We start from the raw sequence: 16,701 nt of genomic DNA, 5'->3' as shown, positions 1-16,701 counted from the left end.
ATGTGGAGCGCACCCCGCGCTGCGCGAGGTTCCAGCCCTCGGGTGTTCCACAAAAGCGCGGAACGAAAAGCTGCGCCTGCTCTCTGTGCCTTCCCCGTCAGAGCGGTCCAGGCAGCCAGGGGCTTGGTGGGCGCACTCTCCCCAGGTGTGGCGCGCCCACTCCCTTCCGCGGACCCAGTCTCTGCTGGCGCCAGTCGGGTGCGCGCGCCTTCCGCCCTCCGCGTCCCCAGCCCCAGTCCCCACCCGCGCCGGTCGGGTGCCTGCGCCCTGTGTCTCGCTGCGACCTTCCCCTCCCCCCTGCCCACTGCCTCCGGCGCGGCTGGGCCGGTCCGCAGCCTGCGAGCTCTTCTCTGGACTTTCTCGGTCTCTTTGTTCTGCGAACGGCTGGCAGTGTGTTCGGGCCGGTTAATTTTCTCTCTCTCTCTCCTTTGGTCTCCCACAGTTCAAGTTGGCAACTCACAGAAGCTCCCTCCGATTGTCCTCAGGGCACTCAGGCCCAGACCCTACCCCAAGCAATGCTGCCTAAGACTCCCTTCCCGGGACGGATCTCCGTCCTTAGCTCTTTTGTCTCACTTTTTATCTTTTATATTTTGTCCTACCTCCTTTCGAAGAGAATGGGCTGCTTTTCTGGGCGCCTGATGACCTCAGCTAGTGATCAGAAGTTGTTTTGTGAAGTTTGCTCTGCGTTCAGTTATTCTTTTGATGAATTTGTAGGAGAGAAAGTGGTCTCCCCGTCCTACTCCTCCGCCATCTTGGCTCCTCCCTCCATGAGTCCACTTTTATCTGAAAAATTATTACTTTCTCTTGGGTGGGAAGGAAAAGGTAAACAGCACCACACAAATCAGCAGCAATGATGGGAAGCTCCAATGCATACACACCAAATTTGAGGGTTATTGACCCTCAAAGAAGGTAGGCATTGAAGATGGCGTGATCACTTATATTTGTCTGGTTAGCTTGATGTTTATCAGATTTCTATAGTTAACCTAGGTCTGGTTAGAGTTATAAATTGCTTTCACCTGAATTGGTCCTTGTCCAGTTTTCACACTATGTAAATATAGGCAGAAATAAAAAGAAAATTTTCCTAAGAAATAGCTTTGAAAACTAAGGAAGTCTGTTGGAAACATAAAGTGTTTCTGGCATCTTATATGTCATGTATGAAAAGTTAATGGAATTGGTTTTCGTGACTGGCTTATGGAATTGGTCTCATTATTATATTGTCACACCTTGTATGTGGGTAAATGGGTAGATCGTATACTCATTTCTGTGAAAAATTATGACCACTTTGTGGAAGAACTGGCAGTATTATCAAGAATTTATGAATTGGAGTATGATTTTGGTAAAACTGGACTTTGTCTTCAGCCAAATGCTTTAATGACCTAATCTTTCAGTCTCTAACTGTTCACCAGAATTATTTGATTTTTGTTTGATAAAAAGATGGAGATGGGAAATGAGAGTTGCTTGCCATTTTATCTGCTGGTTCATAAAAAGAAAAGTGGAAAATTTCATCTCTGCATATTTTGAGTCTCAGCTAGTGGAGGACTAGTTTTGTCACTGATTTCTCTTAAATCCAGACATCCTGTCTTCCATGCCCCTCACTTCCATTCTGGGATCCCATGGATTATCCTGGAGAAGGAAATGGCAACCCATTCCAGTATTATTGCCTGGAAAATTCCGTGGAAAGAGGAGCCTGGCCGGCTACAGTGCATGAGTTGCTGAGAGTTGGACACGACCGAGTACGTGTGCATACATACATATTATCCATACCTTTGGACTCCATGCTTTAAATAATGTCTCTCAGGAATATTAAGTCATTTTTATATATTTTTATTAATACTACATAGAATGACATATAAACATTTTTTGATCAGTGTGAAATAATCTTTATTGCTACAAAGAGACAATATTTTACTCAACTTTGGAAGCCCATATTATACATAAATGTGCATGTTACATCATTTAAAAAATGTTGAAAATAGCTGTTGATTCTCCATTTTGACCTTTAAGGAGTTCACTTTGGAGGCATTTTCTTATAGTCCTGTTAGCAAGCACTGACCTTTTAATCAAGCCAAATGGGGTACAGAAGACATCAGACTTCTATAGGAACATGGATTTTAACTTTTTAAAAGTGATTTCACTAGAGGCTAGTTTAGGGCAACAAAGTAAATGCCTGAGAAAAGAAGTCTTCAGCAGAGGTTTATGAGTTACCAAAACAAAGAGTTCAAACTGTGCTCACCAAAAGTGAAGCAGTTAAAAAATTAGAGAAGGTGTTTAAATTGATGAGCTGTTTGAGTTGGTCTTCTGACCTCTGAAGTGACCTTTTGCATTACCTCCTCGGGTTAGAAAGATAATTAACTTTCCTCTTCTCTTCCCCTAAGGCAATCCTGGCCAGAATTTCAGCTGGTCCTTTTGAAGGGTAATATCATGGTGCAGTGCATTGGTTTAGGATGTAACCTTGCTTATCTGCATATCAGTGGGACCACTGAAATAGAGATGGCCACTGCTGTTCCTGCCTTTGGATGGGGGCTTGGGGAGGTACCTCCTCAAATCCAAACCAGTCTGCCCCTCGATAGCTTCTGATAGCAGGAAGATCATTCTATTCTGCCCAAACTTTTTTTTTTCATTGTCAGTTTTAGAGAACAATGACTCTATTATTCAAGGGGATAAAAATGAAATACATTGTTTGAAAGTGGTTCGATTAATATATGATAGTTATTTTATATGATGAAGATTTTTAAAAGTTTATCCTATTTTTCAACATGTTTAGCTGCTGTCTTATCTTTATAGCACTTCTGGAGTTGCAGTAATAAACAGCTTAATCAGGTCTCATAAATTTGTTGTATACTGCTAAGGACTTTAATTGGAAATATAATAAATCCTTTAAGTAAGGACTAGTCATTATAGAAAGCTGATTTGTGACAGCTAAGTGTTCGCATTATACTAAAGTGAAATATAAACACTCCTTTGTAACTTGCATGTCATTATAACACACAGATGTCTTGGCTCCAAGAACACGTGTATTAAATGAGTGCTGGCTTGGATTTATGCCAGGGTCGTGGCTTAGTGATCTTAAGTAAGAGCCCAGAACATCCCATGATGGGAGGTCAAGCTAACTGCCTTTTTGTTAAAAGAATTCTACTCTGTGTGTGGAGTCTGTAACTTGTTGAGAGTGGATGCTCAGATCAGTCTATTCTCCTACAATCTTCAACTAAAGACTACAACATATTTTAAAATCTCTTAACAACTAAAGAGGAAGCCTTTTCAGTACATGAAGACTTTAAGATATAAGTTGAAAATCTTGCAGAAGACTCTTGCTTTAGGGCAAATAGTGGCTGGCTTAGTTGCTTTAAGGACTGCTGCATTTTCCACAGTTTTTAGTTATATGGGGAAACTGAGAGTATAGAGAACATCTTTTTCTGTGTTTAAATAAATTGTGTATGTGTTGGGAGTAAGTGAATGGAAAGAGGGAAGGGAAGAAGAGGAGCAAGGCTGTATGGTAGGGCAGGTCCACTAGGTCATTTTGAATTTTGGTGAATCGGGTCTCTATTGGAAATAATCATGTAAAGATGTACATTCTGTAGGAGGAAGCATGAGCCTGGGTTTTAAGGCTGTAAAGCATCGACTGACCAATTGCTGAATGCAAATACCAGTAGAGATTGACTTGTGCTGATATTACTATTAACACTATTGTTATTTTAGATAGTGATCTGATTATAGAACTTGTATAATTGTTGAGTGGTCTGCCCATAATCGTCCACCTCCTCCCACCCACCCCCAAGCCCCCGCGAACCTTCAGTTCAGTTTAGTCACTCAGTCGTGTCTGACTACTTGTGACCCCATGGACTGCAGCATGCCAGACCTCCCTGTCTATCACCAACTTGCGAGTTTACACAAACTCATGTACACTGAGTCGGTGATGCCATCCAACCATCTCTTCCTCTGTCGTCCCCTTCTCCTCCCACCTTCAATCTTTCCTAGCATCAGGGTCTTTTCCAATGAGTCAGTTCTTCGAATCAGGTGGCCAAAGTATTAGAGTTTCAGCTTCTGCAACAGTCCTTCCAGTGAATATTCAGTACTGATCTCCTTTAGGATGGACTGGTTGTATCTCCTTGCAGTCCAAAGGACTCTCAAGAGTCTTCTCCAATACCATAGTTCAAAAGCATCAATTCTTTGGTGCTCAGCTTTCCTTATATTCCAACTCTCACATCCATGCATGACTACTGGAAAAACCATAGCCTTGACGAGATGGACCTTAGTTGGCAAAGTAATGTCTCTGCTTTTTAATATGCTGTCTAGCTTGGTCATAACTTTTCTTTCCAGGAGTAAGCATCTTTTAATTTCATGGCTGCAGTCACCATCTGCAGTGATTTTGGTGCCCCCCAAAATAAAGTCTGCCACTGTTTCTACTGTTTCCCCATCTATTTGCCATGAAGTGATTGGACCAGATGCCATGATCTTAGTTTTCTGAATGTTGAGCTTTAAACCAACTTTTTCACTCTCTTCTTTCACATTCATCAAGAGGCTCTTTAGTTTTTCTTCGCTTTCTGTCGTACGTATGGTGTCATCTGCGTATCTGAGGCTGTTGATATTTCTCCCAGCAATCTTGATTCCAGCTTGTTCTTCATCCAACCCAGCGTTTCTCATGATGTGTTCTGAGTATAAGTTAAATAAGCAGGGTGGCAATACACAGCCTTGATGTACTCCTTTTCCTATTTGGAACCAATCCAGTTGTTCCATGTCCAGTTTTAACTGTTGCTTCCTGACCTGCATACAGATTTCTCAAGAGGCAGATCAGGTGGTTGGTATTCCCATCTTTTTCAGAATTTTCCACAGTTTGTGGTGATCAACACAGTCAAAGGCTTTGGCATAGTCAATAAAGCAGAAATAGATGTTTTTCTGGAACTCTTTTGAGTGGTCTTCCCATAATCCTCCACCTCCACCCACCCACCTCACCCTGCCCACCACAGTCTTCTTATACTCAGCAGTGGCCACAGGACTAGAAATAGTCAGTTTTCATTCCAATCCCAAAGAAAGGCAATGCCAAAGAATGCTCAAACTACCGCACAATTGCACTCATCTCACATGCTAGTAAAGTGATGCTTACAATTCTCCAAGCCAGGCTTCAGCAATACGTGAATCGTGAACTTCCAGATGTTGAACCTGGTTTTAGAAAAGGCAGAGGAACCAGAAGTCAAATTGCCAACATCTGCTGGATCAGCAAAAAAGCAAGAGAGTTCCAGAAAAACATGTATTTCTGCTTTATTGACTATGCAAAGCTTTTGACTGTGTGGATCACAATAAACTGTGGAAAATTCGGAAAGAAACGGGAATACCAGACCACCTGACCTGCCTCTTGAGAAACATGTATGCAGGTCAGGAAGCAATAGTTAGAACTGGACATGGAACAACAGACTGGTTCCAAATAGGAAACGGAGTACGTCAAGGCTGTATATTGTCACCCTGCTTATTTAACTTATATGCAGAGTACATCATAAGAAACGCTGGGCTGGAAGAAGAACAAGCTGGAATCAAGATTGCCGGGAGAAATATCAATAACCTCAGATATGAAGATGGCACCACGCTTATGGCTGAAAGTGAAGAAGAACTACAGAGCCTCTTGATGAAAGTGAAAGAGGAGAGTGAAAAAGTTGGCTTAAAACTCAACATTCAGAAAACTAAGATCATGGCATCCAGTCCCATCACTTCATGGCAAATAGATGGGGAAACAGTGGAAACAGTGAGAGACTTTTTTTTCAGGGGCTCCAAAATCACTGCAGATGGTGACTGCAGCCATGAAATTAAAAGATGCTTACTCCTTGGAAGGAAAATTATGACCAAGCTAGACAGCATATTAAAAAGCAGAGACATTACTTTGTCAACAAAGGTCCGTCTAGTCACGGCTATGGTTTTTCCAGTGGTCATGTGTGGATGTGAGAGTTGGACTATAAAGAAAGCTGAGCACAGAAGAACTGATGCTTTTGAACTGTGGTGTTGGAGAAGACTCTTGAGAGTCCCTTGGACTGCAAGGAGATCCAACCAGTCCATCCTAAAGGAGATCAGTACTGAATATTCATTGGAAGGACTGTTGCAGAAGCTGAAACTCCAATACTTTGCCCACCTGATGCAAAGAACTGACTCATTGGAAAAGACCCTGATTCTGGGTAAGACTGAAGGCGGGAGGAAAAGGGGACGACAGAGGGTGAGATGGTTGGATGGCATCACTGACTCAATGTGCACGAGTTTGAGTAAACTCCGGGAGCTGGTGATGGACAGGGAGGCCTGGCGTGCTGCATCCATGGAGTCGTAAAGAGTCAGACCCGACTGAGCGACTGAACTGAACTGAACTGACCAGGTTGAGAAGCTGAGGCATCAAAAACTTAAGTTGTTATCATACAATGGAATGCTCCCTGTTTACCAAATTTCTCATCATTTGGTGAAACTATTTTTACCCATCTAAGTGGTGTTAATATATTTTGAAGCAGATAATGTTTAATTGTATCATTATTCTTTTAAACAATACCTAGGAAATACAACCTCAAAGTTAAATGTATTCAATGTGAGAGTGGGTCTTTAAGGATACAGTTTGTCATTATTGTTGTTTAGTTGCTAAGTCATGTCTGACTATTTTGCAACCCCATGAACTGTAGCCCGCCAGGCTCCTCTATCCATGGGGTTTTCCAGGCAAGAAAACAGAAGTGGGTTGCCATTTCCTTCTCCAAGGGATCTTCTTGACCCAGGGGTCAAACTTGCACCTCCTGCCTTGCTTGGCAGGTGGATTCTTGACCACTGAGCCACCTGGAAAGTCCCTGGGATATAGTTGCTTGACAGCAGCAACAGCAATAACAGCAATTCATCATGTGATAGAGACAATCACAATACTTTATAAGTGAATACTGGAGGCCCTGAAAAGTCAGTCCTTGTGAACAAGAGAAAAATTTCTGTGAACCAGAAGTTCCTGTCTTCCTGTGTCTGCCATTAGGGTACAGTTCAGAATCCACAGAATTGCCAGTTGGTTAATATCTTGATATTGAATATTATATTCAAGTGCCACCTGATGCAAAGAACTGACTCATGAGAAAAGCCCGTGATGCTGGGAAAGATTGAAGGCAGCAGAAGAAGGGCATGACAGAGGATGAAATGGTTGGATGGCCTCACTGACTCGGTGGACATGAGTTTGAGCTAGCCCCAGGAGTTGGTGATGGACAGGGAAGCCTGGTGTGCTGTAGTCCATGGGGTCGCAAAGAGTCAGACATGACTGAATGACTGAACTAACCTGTTAATATTTCATTAACAAGTTTTAATGATCAATAATGAAATTAAGTGTTAAGGCTATCTTCTTGAAAGGGCTCAAAATTCTCCTCCAATGTTCGCTGTCATAACTGTTACCATATCAAACCTCATGCTTGTGCTCAGTTGCTCCATTTGTGTCCAGCTCTTTGCAGCTCTGCGGACTCTAGCTCACCAGACTCCTCTGTCCGTCCAATGTTCCCAGCAAGAATACTGGGTTGGGTTGCCATGCCCTCCTCCAGGGGACCTTTACAACCTAAGGGCCAAACTTGCTTCTCCTGCATCTCCTGCATTGCAGGTGGATTGCTTACCGCTGGGGGAAGATATCAGATCTAAAACCAGGCACATGTCATGTATCAAGTACCTGTTCAGTAGCACAATCATCTTTGATAAACACCCTATCTCAAGGAATATTAAGGTCTTCATTTAAGCTTTATTTGATATAGAAATGAGGTGTCTGGCCAAGAAAAGGCAGAAAATGTTTAAACGAGAAAGTGGCTTAATCCCTGCCTTCTTCTTTCTTGTACTTCTCTTATCCCATCAAAGAGATGATCCCACATTTTCCAGGATCAGTCATTTCCTCTCTGCTATTGGAGTGAGTGGTGAGGAATACCAGTGGGACGACTTGGACTGCTTGCCTTTCCATTCCCTTGGTGTGAAGCCCACTCATCCCCAGATAGGATCTGGTGTTGAGCACAGCAGAAGTCTTCCAGCTGGCATCCAGACAAGGCCCGAACATGTGGAGAACAGATTTAGTCTGAGTTGACTTTGAGACTCATTTCACCCTACATTAGGCCAAAGGTGGCAAACCCTGCTCTCAGGGGAAGATTGCTTACTAGTTTAGAAAAAAAAAAAAAAAAAAGAAAAGAAAAAAAGAAAGCTAAGCATAAGCAGTGAAGAATCCAATGAATTTATAAGATAAGTAAAGAAGCATGGCAGATTATCAAAGACGAGGATCAAACCTTAGAAGCATCCATCCCCAACACATGCAAGTATCTTTAGGATTGTGTTTCTTACACATTATCATGGAGAAAGATAAAGCAAAACAAAGATTGCTAAAGATGTGCAAGAAGAGACACACCAGGACATTCCGCTTTATTCCTAGTTGGCACTTTTCTCCGTTCACTTCTAGGCCAGATGGTCACAGACTGATATGATGAGAGGTCTGAGATCCACAATTAATTACTAAAGCTGCAGGGAAGCAGTCATAGTGGACCTTCACAAAGGGAAGATAGTCAAGTCAGGCATGGTATTTCAACCTCATTACAATTAGCATATTCAATGCTTAGTAAATAATAATCACAAATAAAATAAATTTCCAGTAGTCATGGCTTGAGTTGTCTCTGAGTATTATCCTGTCATTTTCTAAAATTTGCCTCTAGAAAATTTAGATCTGATTTGAATGGTCATTAGAAGGTTAGTCATCTAATTGTTTCCCAAAAGACTTCCCTATAAGTATTTTCCTGAACTTGCTACCACATATATTTAAGGTTTGGGGCCTTCTTGGTGGCTCTGTAGTAGAGAAGCTGCCTGCCAATGCAGGAGACACAGGTTTAATACCTGGGCTGGAAAGATCCCCTGGAGAAGGAAATGGCAACCCAATCTTGTATTCTTGCCTGGGAAATCCCATAGACAGAGGATCCTGGTGGTCTATAATCCAGGGGCAGGGAGGAGGGTCACAAAAGAGTTGGATATGACCTAGCAACTAAACAACAACAAATATTTAGTGCTGTTTTACATAATTGTACCATTGATCTGCCAATATTTTTGTTGATGCTAGTGGAATGATTAGCAGCCAGTCTGATATGGTCACTGTGGGTCATGGGTCTATTACAGAATTTCTATGAGTTTTAAACCACTGCTGACTTTGGGTAATTTTTGTCTTGTCCTCCATTCAGTTCAGTGTCTCAGTTGTGTCTGACTCTTTGCAACCCCATGGACTGCAGCACATCAGGCTTCCCAGTCCATCACCAACTCCCGGAGCTTGCTCAAACTCATTTCCATTGAGTCAGTGATGCCGTTCAACCATCTCATCCCTTCTTGTCTCTTTCTCCTCCTGCCTTCAATCTTGCCCAGCATCAGGGTCTTTTCTAATGAATCAGTTCTTTGCATCAGGTGGCCAAAGTATTGGAGTTTCAGCTTCAGCATCAGTCCTTCCAGTGAATATTCAGGACTGATTTCCTTTAGGATGGACTGCTTGGATCTCCTTGCAGTCCAAGGGACTCTCAAGAGTCTTCTCCCACACTACAATTCAAAAGCATGAATTCTTTGGCATTCAGCTTTCTTTGTAGTCCAACCCTCACATCCATACATGACTATTGGTAAAACCATAGCTTTGACTAGACGGACCTTTGTTGGCAAAGTAATGTATCTGCTTGTTAATATGCTGTCTAGGTTGGTCATAGCTTTTCTTCCAAGGAGCAAGTGTCTTTTTATTTTATGGCTACGGTCAGCATCTGCAGTGATTTTGGAGTCCAGGAAAAAAAAGCCTCTCACTGTTTCCATTGTTTCCCCATCTATTTGCCATGAAGGGATGGGACCAGATGCCATGATCTTTGTTTTTTGAATGTTGAGTTTTAAGCAAGCTTTTTCATCTCCTCTTTCACTTTAATCAAAAGGCTCTTTAGTTCCTCTTTGCTTTCGGCCATAAGGATGGTGTCATTTGCATATCTGAGATTATTGATATTTCTCTACATACAGTAACTTTTGCCCTAGATACGATACATACATTATTTTTGGAAATTTCAAAAAAAATTAGAAAATCATAGCTGATTTTAATGAAGAAGGAAAGATGGGTATATGTTATTCAGGGACCTTAGGTTGTCTGCATGGTGTCTAGCACCCTTTTCTTACTAGCAGAACTTTTAAGTTCTTTATGTGGGGGTTGAGGAAAGAAGTAGTGGGCAAAGTTTTACTGGTACCTAGTTAAAAAACTCTCCAGTTTCTAGGCTCTCTTTCAGCTCAGAGTGACATGTTCCATAGATCTGACCAGTGAGATGGAAGTGGACGGCCTCCTGCTTTCTTTGATGTTCCATCATGCCGATTCCTGGCTGCCAGATTTCTGCCCTGATGGCCATGATAGCTGCAACATTGCCTGCCATATGGGAAAGCAAGGCCTTCCTCTGATCGGTGTGTGTGCCAGTTCCAGACTGTTTCTTTGGCCTCCAAATGTCCTGACTTCAGCTCTGCTCAGACCTTCAGATACTTCCCCAGCTCAGGCCTCTCTCTCTTCTTTGTTTCCTAGATTTTCTGGTTCTGATACACATTTTCTTGGACACGGGTTGACTTTTCATAGTGAGATGCAGTCTGACTGCCTTCTTTTTGTCTTGGCAGTTTTCCATTTTAAGGGCTCTGGTATACAGTCTCTCCTTTGCTATTATGAGGGCAACAAAGGGTCAGGGCTCAGAACCATTGCTCTAGAGTCAGACTGACCTGGTTTTGAATTTGGGGAGCTACTTAATCTCCTTGTTCCTTGATTTTTGAGCTGCAAAATGAGAATGATAGTTTCAATCTCATGATATTGTTGTAAGAATTAAATGAGGTAAACTTGTAAGGCAATTGGCCCGACCGTGATCATGATCAGTTGATCAGCCACTCAGTCGTGTCCGACTCTTTGCAAGCCCATGGACTGTAGCCTGCCGGGCTCCTCTGTCCATGGGGTTCTCCAAGCAGGAATGCTAAAGTGGGTTGCTCTTCCCTTTTCCAGGGGATCTTCCCGACACATGGATCGAACCTGTGTCTCTTATGTCTCCTGCATTAGCAGGCAGGGTCTTTACCACTAGTGCCACCTGGCGTATGGCAAGCACTCAGTAAAGTTGAAATGATTTTTATATGATGGTGCTGATTGTTATGCTAAGCCAAAACAGATACTGCACAGAGTTATTTTCTTCCTTCTAAAATGTAGGAATCTACGTTTGATCATGCAGTATAAGAACTGGTACCAAATGAACAAGTCAAAAAGCCCTGTGGGGCAGAACACGTACTAGTCTGTCTCAGTGCTGTCTCTCTAGTATCTGGTAGCATAGGGCCTGCTACAGAATAAGAAGAAAAGTAGTGTACATTCAGTGAACATTTAGTTTGTATCAGTCTGTTTGAAGTGTTTTACATGTTTTAACTCCTTTTCTTTCAAAGAAGAGTGGGTTAGGCTTTATTATTATCCCCATTTATAGATGAACTAAAATCCAGAGAATTTAACCATCCAACTCAAGGTTACAGATTTCAACTGACCAAGCAGAATTCTAGTAGTCCAGGACCAGATTTCCACTGCTTTTCAATAACTATTCATTGGGTGCATGAGAGAAGGAAGGGAAGGAGAAAAGGAAGAAATCCTGTATCTTAACGCCTTGTATTTGAGGTTGGTTGAATATGCTGTACAACTGGGTTCTGCCACTACTTTAGCAACGGGTATCAGTCCTGAATGATTGACCTTGAGGAGAACCGTAATATACTATTTATTGCCTGGAGTTTCTGGAAGGTAGCAGTAAAGGAGGGGTATGTGAATCCCCACCCACAGCAAATAGATCACTAACAGAATAGTGCTGGTTATAGACAGTTTGCAGCTTATGGGCAGATTGGTTTTCCAGAATGTGTAATTTTACTTTTTGAAACTCAGCAAGCTTCACCAGAAAGTAGCTAAGTTATACAATAGGGTAGCCGGAACAGTTACAGGGTCTAGAGCCTGGAGAGGCCCTGGGGGCTGGGTGGAGAAAGGCTTCAATGACAGGAAGCCAATAGTGAGGAGTTAGAATGGCCACAAGTTTTACTGTTCTTAAGAAGTTTACTATTTTTGAAAAATCCCTAATGGTTTAATTAGTAAGATTTTTATATCATTGGAGGACATAGCATGTGTCTGTGTAAGAATGCAGGTATTTTTCAGGACATATTTCTCTCTATGTAGTCTGAGATAAAATATATTTAAGATGAATTAAACAAATCCATTCAACTGTGTTTGTTATGCCTGTCTCCTTTTTATCATAGGAATTAAGCAAATAAATTATATTGTACTTTCTTGTTGTTGTTGTTGTTTAGTCACTCAGGCATGCCCAACTCTTTGCGACCCCATAGACTGTAGCCCACCAGGTTCCTCAGACCATTGGATTCTCCATGCAAGGATACTGGAGTGGGTTATTAGAATTGAGTTTATTTCCCAGTTTTCTCCTTCTACAATAACACTCTGTCTTTCTGAAATTTAGCTTCATTTTCCCTCACCAAGAAGCATAGTCCTTTGAATAATCAAAATAATGTTCACAAAGTCCCTGTCCTTTACTTATAGCAAAGCCCTGTTCATCCTCATTTCAAACTTTGCCCTTCATCAATGTCTAACCTTAGAAAACTTATCCAGCTCACTGGTGCCTCAGTGTTCTGATTTCTCTAGTGGGGGTAGTATCTTCCTTCTAAGGTTGATTGCATATTCAATGAGATAAAGAGCACCAACTCTGAATATAATTCATGGAACATACTAAGCATTCAGTAAGTGGTATTTATGCTAAATATTATTTAAAACAATACAGGTTTACCGTTTCATGTAGACAGAGTAAATTATGCGGTGAAAAGGTTATTGTAGGAAGATACTCCAGCAACTGTGGGAAGTAACAACTGATTGTGTGGTTTGAAGAAAGAAGACAGACACTATAAAATTAGATATAAGAGAAACAATTGTGCAGTAGTTATAGTCGTGTAGTATAGGATCAAAAGAGCTTTCCACCTCTCCATAATTTCTTCCAGCTGAATAAATGTACAGCTGAATATAGCAGTTGATGTTCATAATAGGGACTTCTTTGAGTCATCAGGAAAAGATTAAATTATATGAAGCGCACTCCATTTAAGAAGGCAGTGGGGTTGGAACACAATTTAGAAAGGTTTTCCTTCAAAATAGTGCCTTTCTTTTCTTTTTTTTTTTTTTTTTAACTGATGGCTCTGCAACCCTCAGTCTATGTAAAAATCCCTGATGTCCCATATGAACATGGAAAGTACTGGAAATCCAGCTAGATCTCAGTAGTTCTGGAGTAAGAATGGAGGTGCCATTAGCAGGACATGCTTTTCAGATGATGTAGTATTCTGGAGGATTTATATCCTCTGACACCTCTCACAGAACAGCTAAGCCAGAGGGAAGAAGGGGTGAAGTGACCTTTGCTAGGCTGACAGTGCCAGCCTGGATCTAAAAGCATGTTACTCTGGACTTAAGCAGGACTTCAGAGCCTTTTTTGCTCTTCACTGACAGTCAGGGTTGCCCGTGACCCCTTCGTCCTTGCTCTGCCTTGGAGGCAGTATTGTATAGTGGTTAAGAGCATGAGCTTTGAGATCTACCAGTTAGGGGTTTAGGGATGCTTTTGACTGTAATTGAAACCCAGCTCAGACTGGCTTAACCAATAGGGCAATGCATGGGTCCGTATAACTGAAAGTCCAGAGGATTCAGGGTTGTCTGTCCAGTGGCTTCCATTCTGTTGCCCAGTGTGATTCAGTGGTTTTGCCTTCCTCTGTGTTTCAGTCTTTTCTTCAGTCTGGTAATGGTGAGATGTCCACAGCAGTGCCGGGCATGTGACATCTGGAGGCTTGAGTTCCTCAGGAAGCATCCAGCAGACTTTTCCTTGTCTCTTTGGCCCATAAGGGAGCATCTACTCATTTTGGAAGCAATCTCTGATGCTGGAGGAATGTTAAATATTGAATGGCTTAGTCCAGGTGCCTGAATCAGTCATTGCCAGGAGGGATGGAATTATCATGATTGGTTTAGACAAATCATGATTTACCTCTAGAACTGAGTTGGACCACCTAAATCACAACAGTTGCTACACTGTTGGGGAATAGGTATTGAGGATAACACAGTATTCTTTCTAGATTCACACAGGACTTGTTCCCAAGTTTCAGCTCTTTCATTTGCTAGCTGTAGGCCTCAGGCTAACATTGTAGGGCCTGAGGGAAGAATACAAATGAAGGCTCACATATCATATGTCAAAACATTTTTAAAAGTTATAACTCAAGCCAGCTTCTTCTCCCTTGACAAATTTCCTTTTGTACTGATGTGGGAAGTCATGCTTGAATTTGAATTCTTGGATACTTCAGAGTTCTGCCCTAGAACATGGTTACATAAGGAGAGTAGGCCCTAGGCTTGCTGTGTCCATAGGCTCCCTGCTTCTCTCTTGCACTGAGAGTGTCGACATGCCAGCCGACAGTCCGTGCTGTTTCTTTCCCATGCAGAAGTCCACCCCTTGTCTTTTTGGGCCTAGGTGTGTGGGCATGTGACACCTGCTATATAGTCAGTCCTGGGAAAGGATTTGGGAAAGAAGCCTTAGAGGTGAACTTAGGGAAGTTTGCACAGAGAATTCTGAGCTAATCAGAAAATGTCCAGATGAAGAAACACATGACTCTTGGTTGATACATACCCTTGACCTTACTGTACCTTTGGAGAGAAGTATAGAAAGGAAGGGCTTCCCAGGTGGCGCTAGTGGTAAAGAACCCATCTGTCAATGCAGGACATGTAAGAGATGAGGGTTTGATACCTGGGTCAGGAAGATCCTCTGGAGGAGGGCATGGCAACCCGCTCTAGTATTCTTGCCTAGAGAATCCCATGGATAGAGGAACAGGGAGGGCTACAGTTCATAGACTCGCAAAGAGTCGGACATGACTGAAGCAACTTAGCACGCATGCACACTCATAGAAAAGAAAGCCCCATTCTGACCTTTCAAAACTCAGGACCCAGGGTAAAGGCTCATCTTCCTGGTATAAAGGCAATTCTGATGAGCTACGAGACCACAGGCAAGTGACAATTCGTCTCCTCAAACATCACTTTGTCTTTAAAATTGGATAGTGGTGCCTTTGGATATAATGCTGTTGATGGATATAATGGGAAGGAACATAAAATACACAACAGCACAGCTTTGACTGTCAGGAAACTTCTGTTTCTGATGAAACAAGGAAGAGGTTCAAGACCGCAACTGCCCTCCATAATTTTTCAGGAAAATTTTCCACGTAAAATCTACTGCTGAACAGATGATTTGTTCAGACTTCAAAGAAAGTCAATTTACTAAACCAGAAAGAAATTTTCGATAAATTAGCCCCCTTCTTTTTTTCTACTTCAGAGTATTTCCTTCTTGTCCCACCTCTATCCAAGGCAGTTTGATAAAGTTACTCTTGATTTTCCGAGACTTTATTTCAGCAGACTCATCCCCCTAGTGATAATTAATAGATTCCCATGACGTTTAAATTAAAAAGCCATAGAAAACTTTCAGTGGTGAAAAAACACCTCCGTGTGGTGTAGCAACTGGATGTTGACAAGGCAGTATCTGAATGGGGCTCCAGCTAACATAAGGTGAGATTCACAGGGGACTGTAAGAAAAATCTTTTATTCTGTTTTAACAGAGCCATTAGTGATAAGCAGTTGCTTATTTGGTATATGCCCAGTAGTGGGATTGCTAGGTTGTATGGTAGTTTTATTCCTAGTGTTTTAAGGAATTTCCATACTGTTCCTGGTGGCTCAGATGGTGAAGAATCTGCCTGCAGTGCAGGAGATCTGGGTTCGATCCTTGGGTTGGGAAGATCCCCTGGAGAAGGAAATGGCTACCCACTCTAGTATTCTTGCCTGGGAAATTCCCTGGACAGAGGAGCCTGAAAGGCTTTAGTCCATGGGATTGTAGAGTCAGACACAACTAAGTGACCATCACTTTCACTTTCATACTCTTCTCCTTAGTGATTGTATCAATTTGCATTCCCACCAACAATGTAACAGGGTATCCTTTTCTCCACACCCTCTCCAGCATTTATTGTTGGCTTTTTGATGATGGTCATTCTGACTGGTGTGAGATAATACCTCATTATAGTTTTGATTTGCATTTCTCTAACAGTGAGTAATGTTGAGCGTCTTTTCATGTATTTATTAGCCGTCTGTATGTCTTCTTTGGAGAAATGTCTATTTAGGTCTTCTGCCCATTTTCTGATTGGGTTGTTTGTTTTTATGATATTGAGCTGTACAAACAAGTCACACTGTTAATTGGTAGGGAGACATAAGTAGGACTGAGGCTTGGTTTCCATGGTACATGGTGAGAGAATGTGTGTGTGTTAGCTCCTAAGAGGGAGCCCTACGTCCACTCCAGAACTATTTTAAAGCTAGTCTTTTGGGAGACAGATTAGGATTTATCCTTTTGTCCTCTTCTCTGGCTTCTGTGGGCCTCTTCAGAAGTTGTTTACACAGAGGGTCATCTTTCTGAAAAGCTTATGGAACACACTGATTAATGAGTCACAAAAGTAATTAGCTTTGTACTTCTGAGAGTCATTGGCAAGGGGCCACATATTTTCCTAAGGTACAAGAAGAAAATCAGAAATGAAATAAATTAGCCTATGCTTGCTCAGAGGAGTTTTTATCTCCATAAAACTAGTCTTATTGATGCACTTTGAGAAATGGGTGGAAGGGGCTTTTTTCTGGCT

General features: G+C 42.0%; 1 protein-coding gene across 5 annotated transcripts in view; it reads left to right on the top strand.

Moving 5' to 3' along the window:
- BBS9 (Bardet-Biedl syndrome 9) overlaps positions 1–16,701 on the top strand; it is a 446,238-nt gene that overhangs the window by 295,634 nt on the left and 133,903 nt on the right. Inside the window, exon 20 of one of the 5 annotated variants that reach the window (XM_043873468.1) lies at positions 1,572–1,799. The exons of the other annotated variants lie outside the window; for them this stretch is intronic. Coding sequence (XP_043729403.1) covers positions 1,572–1,784 — 213 coding nt within the window. The 3' untranslated portion in view covers positions 1,785–1,799. Of the gene's footprint in view, positions 1–1,571; positions 1,800–16,701 lie in introns of those variants that run through there. 5 annotated transcript variants of the gene reach the window in all.

The sequence above is a fragment of the Cervus elaphus genome, chromosome 18 (genome assembly GCF_910594005.1).
Source record: "Cervus elaphus chromosome 18, mCerEla1.1, whole genome shotgun sequence".
In the NCBI taxonomy this organism is placed as follows: Eukaryota; Metazoa; Chordata; class Mammalia; order Artiodactyla; family Cervidae; genus Cervus; species Cervus elaphus.
This window is presented reverse-complemented; position numbering and strand designations above follow the sequence as displayed.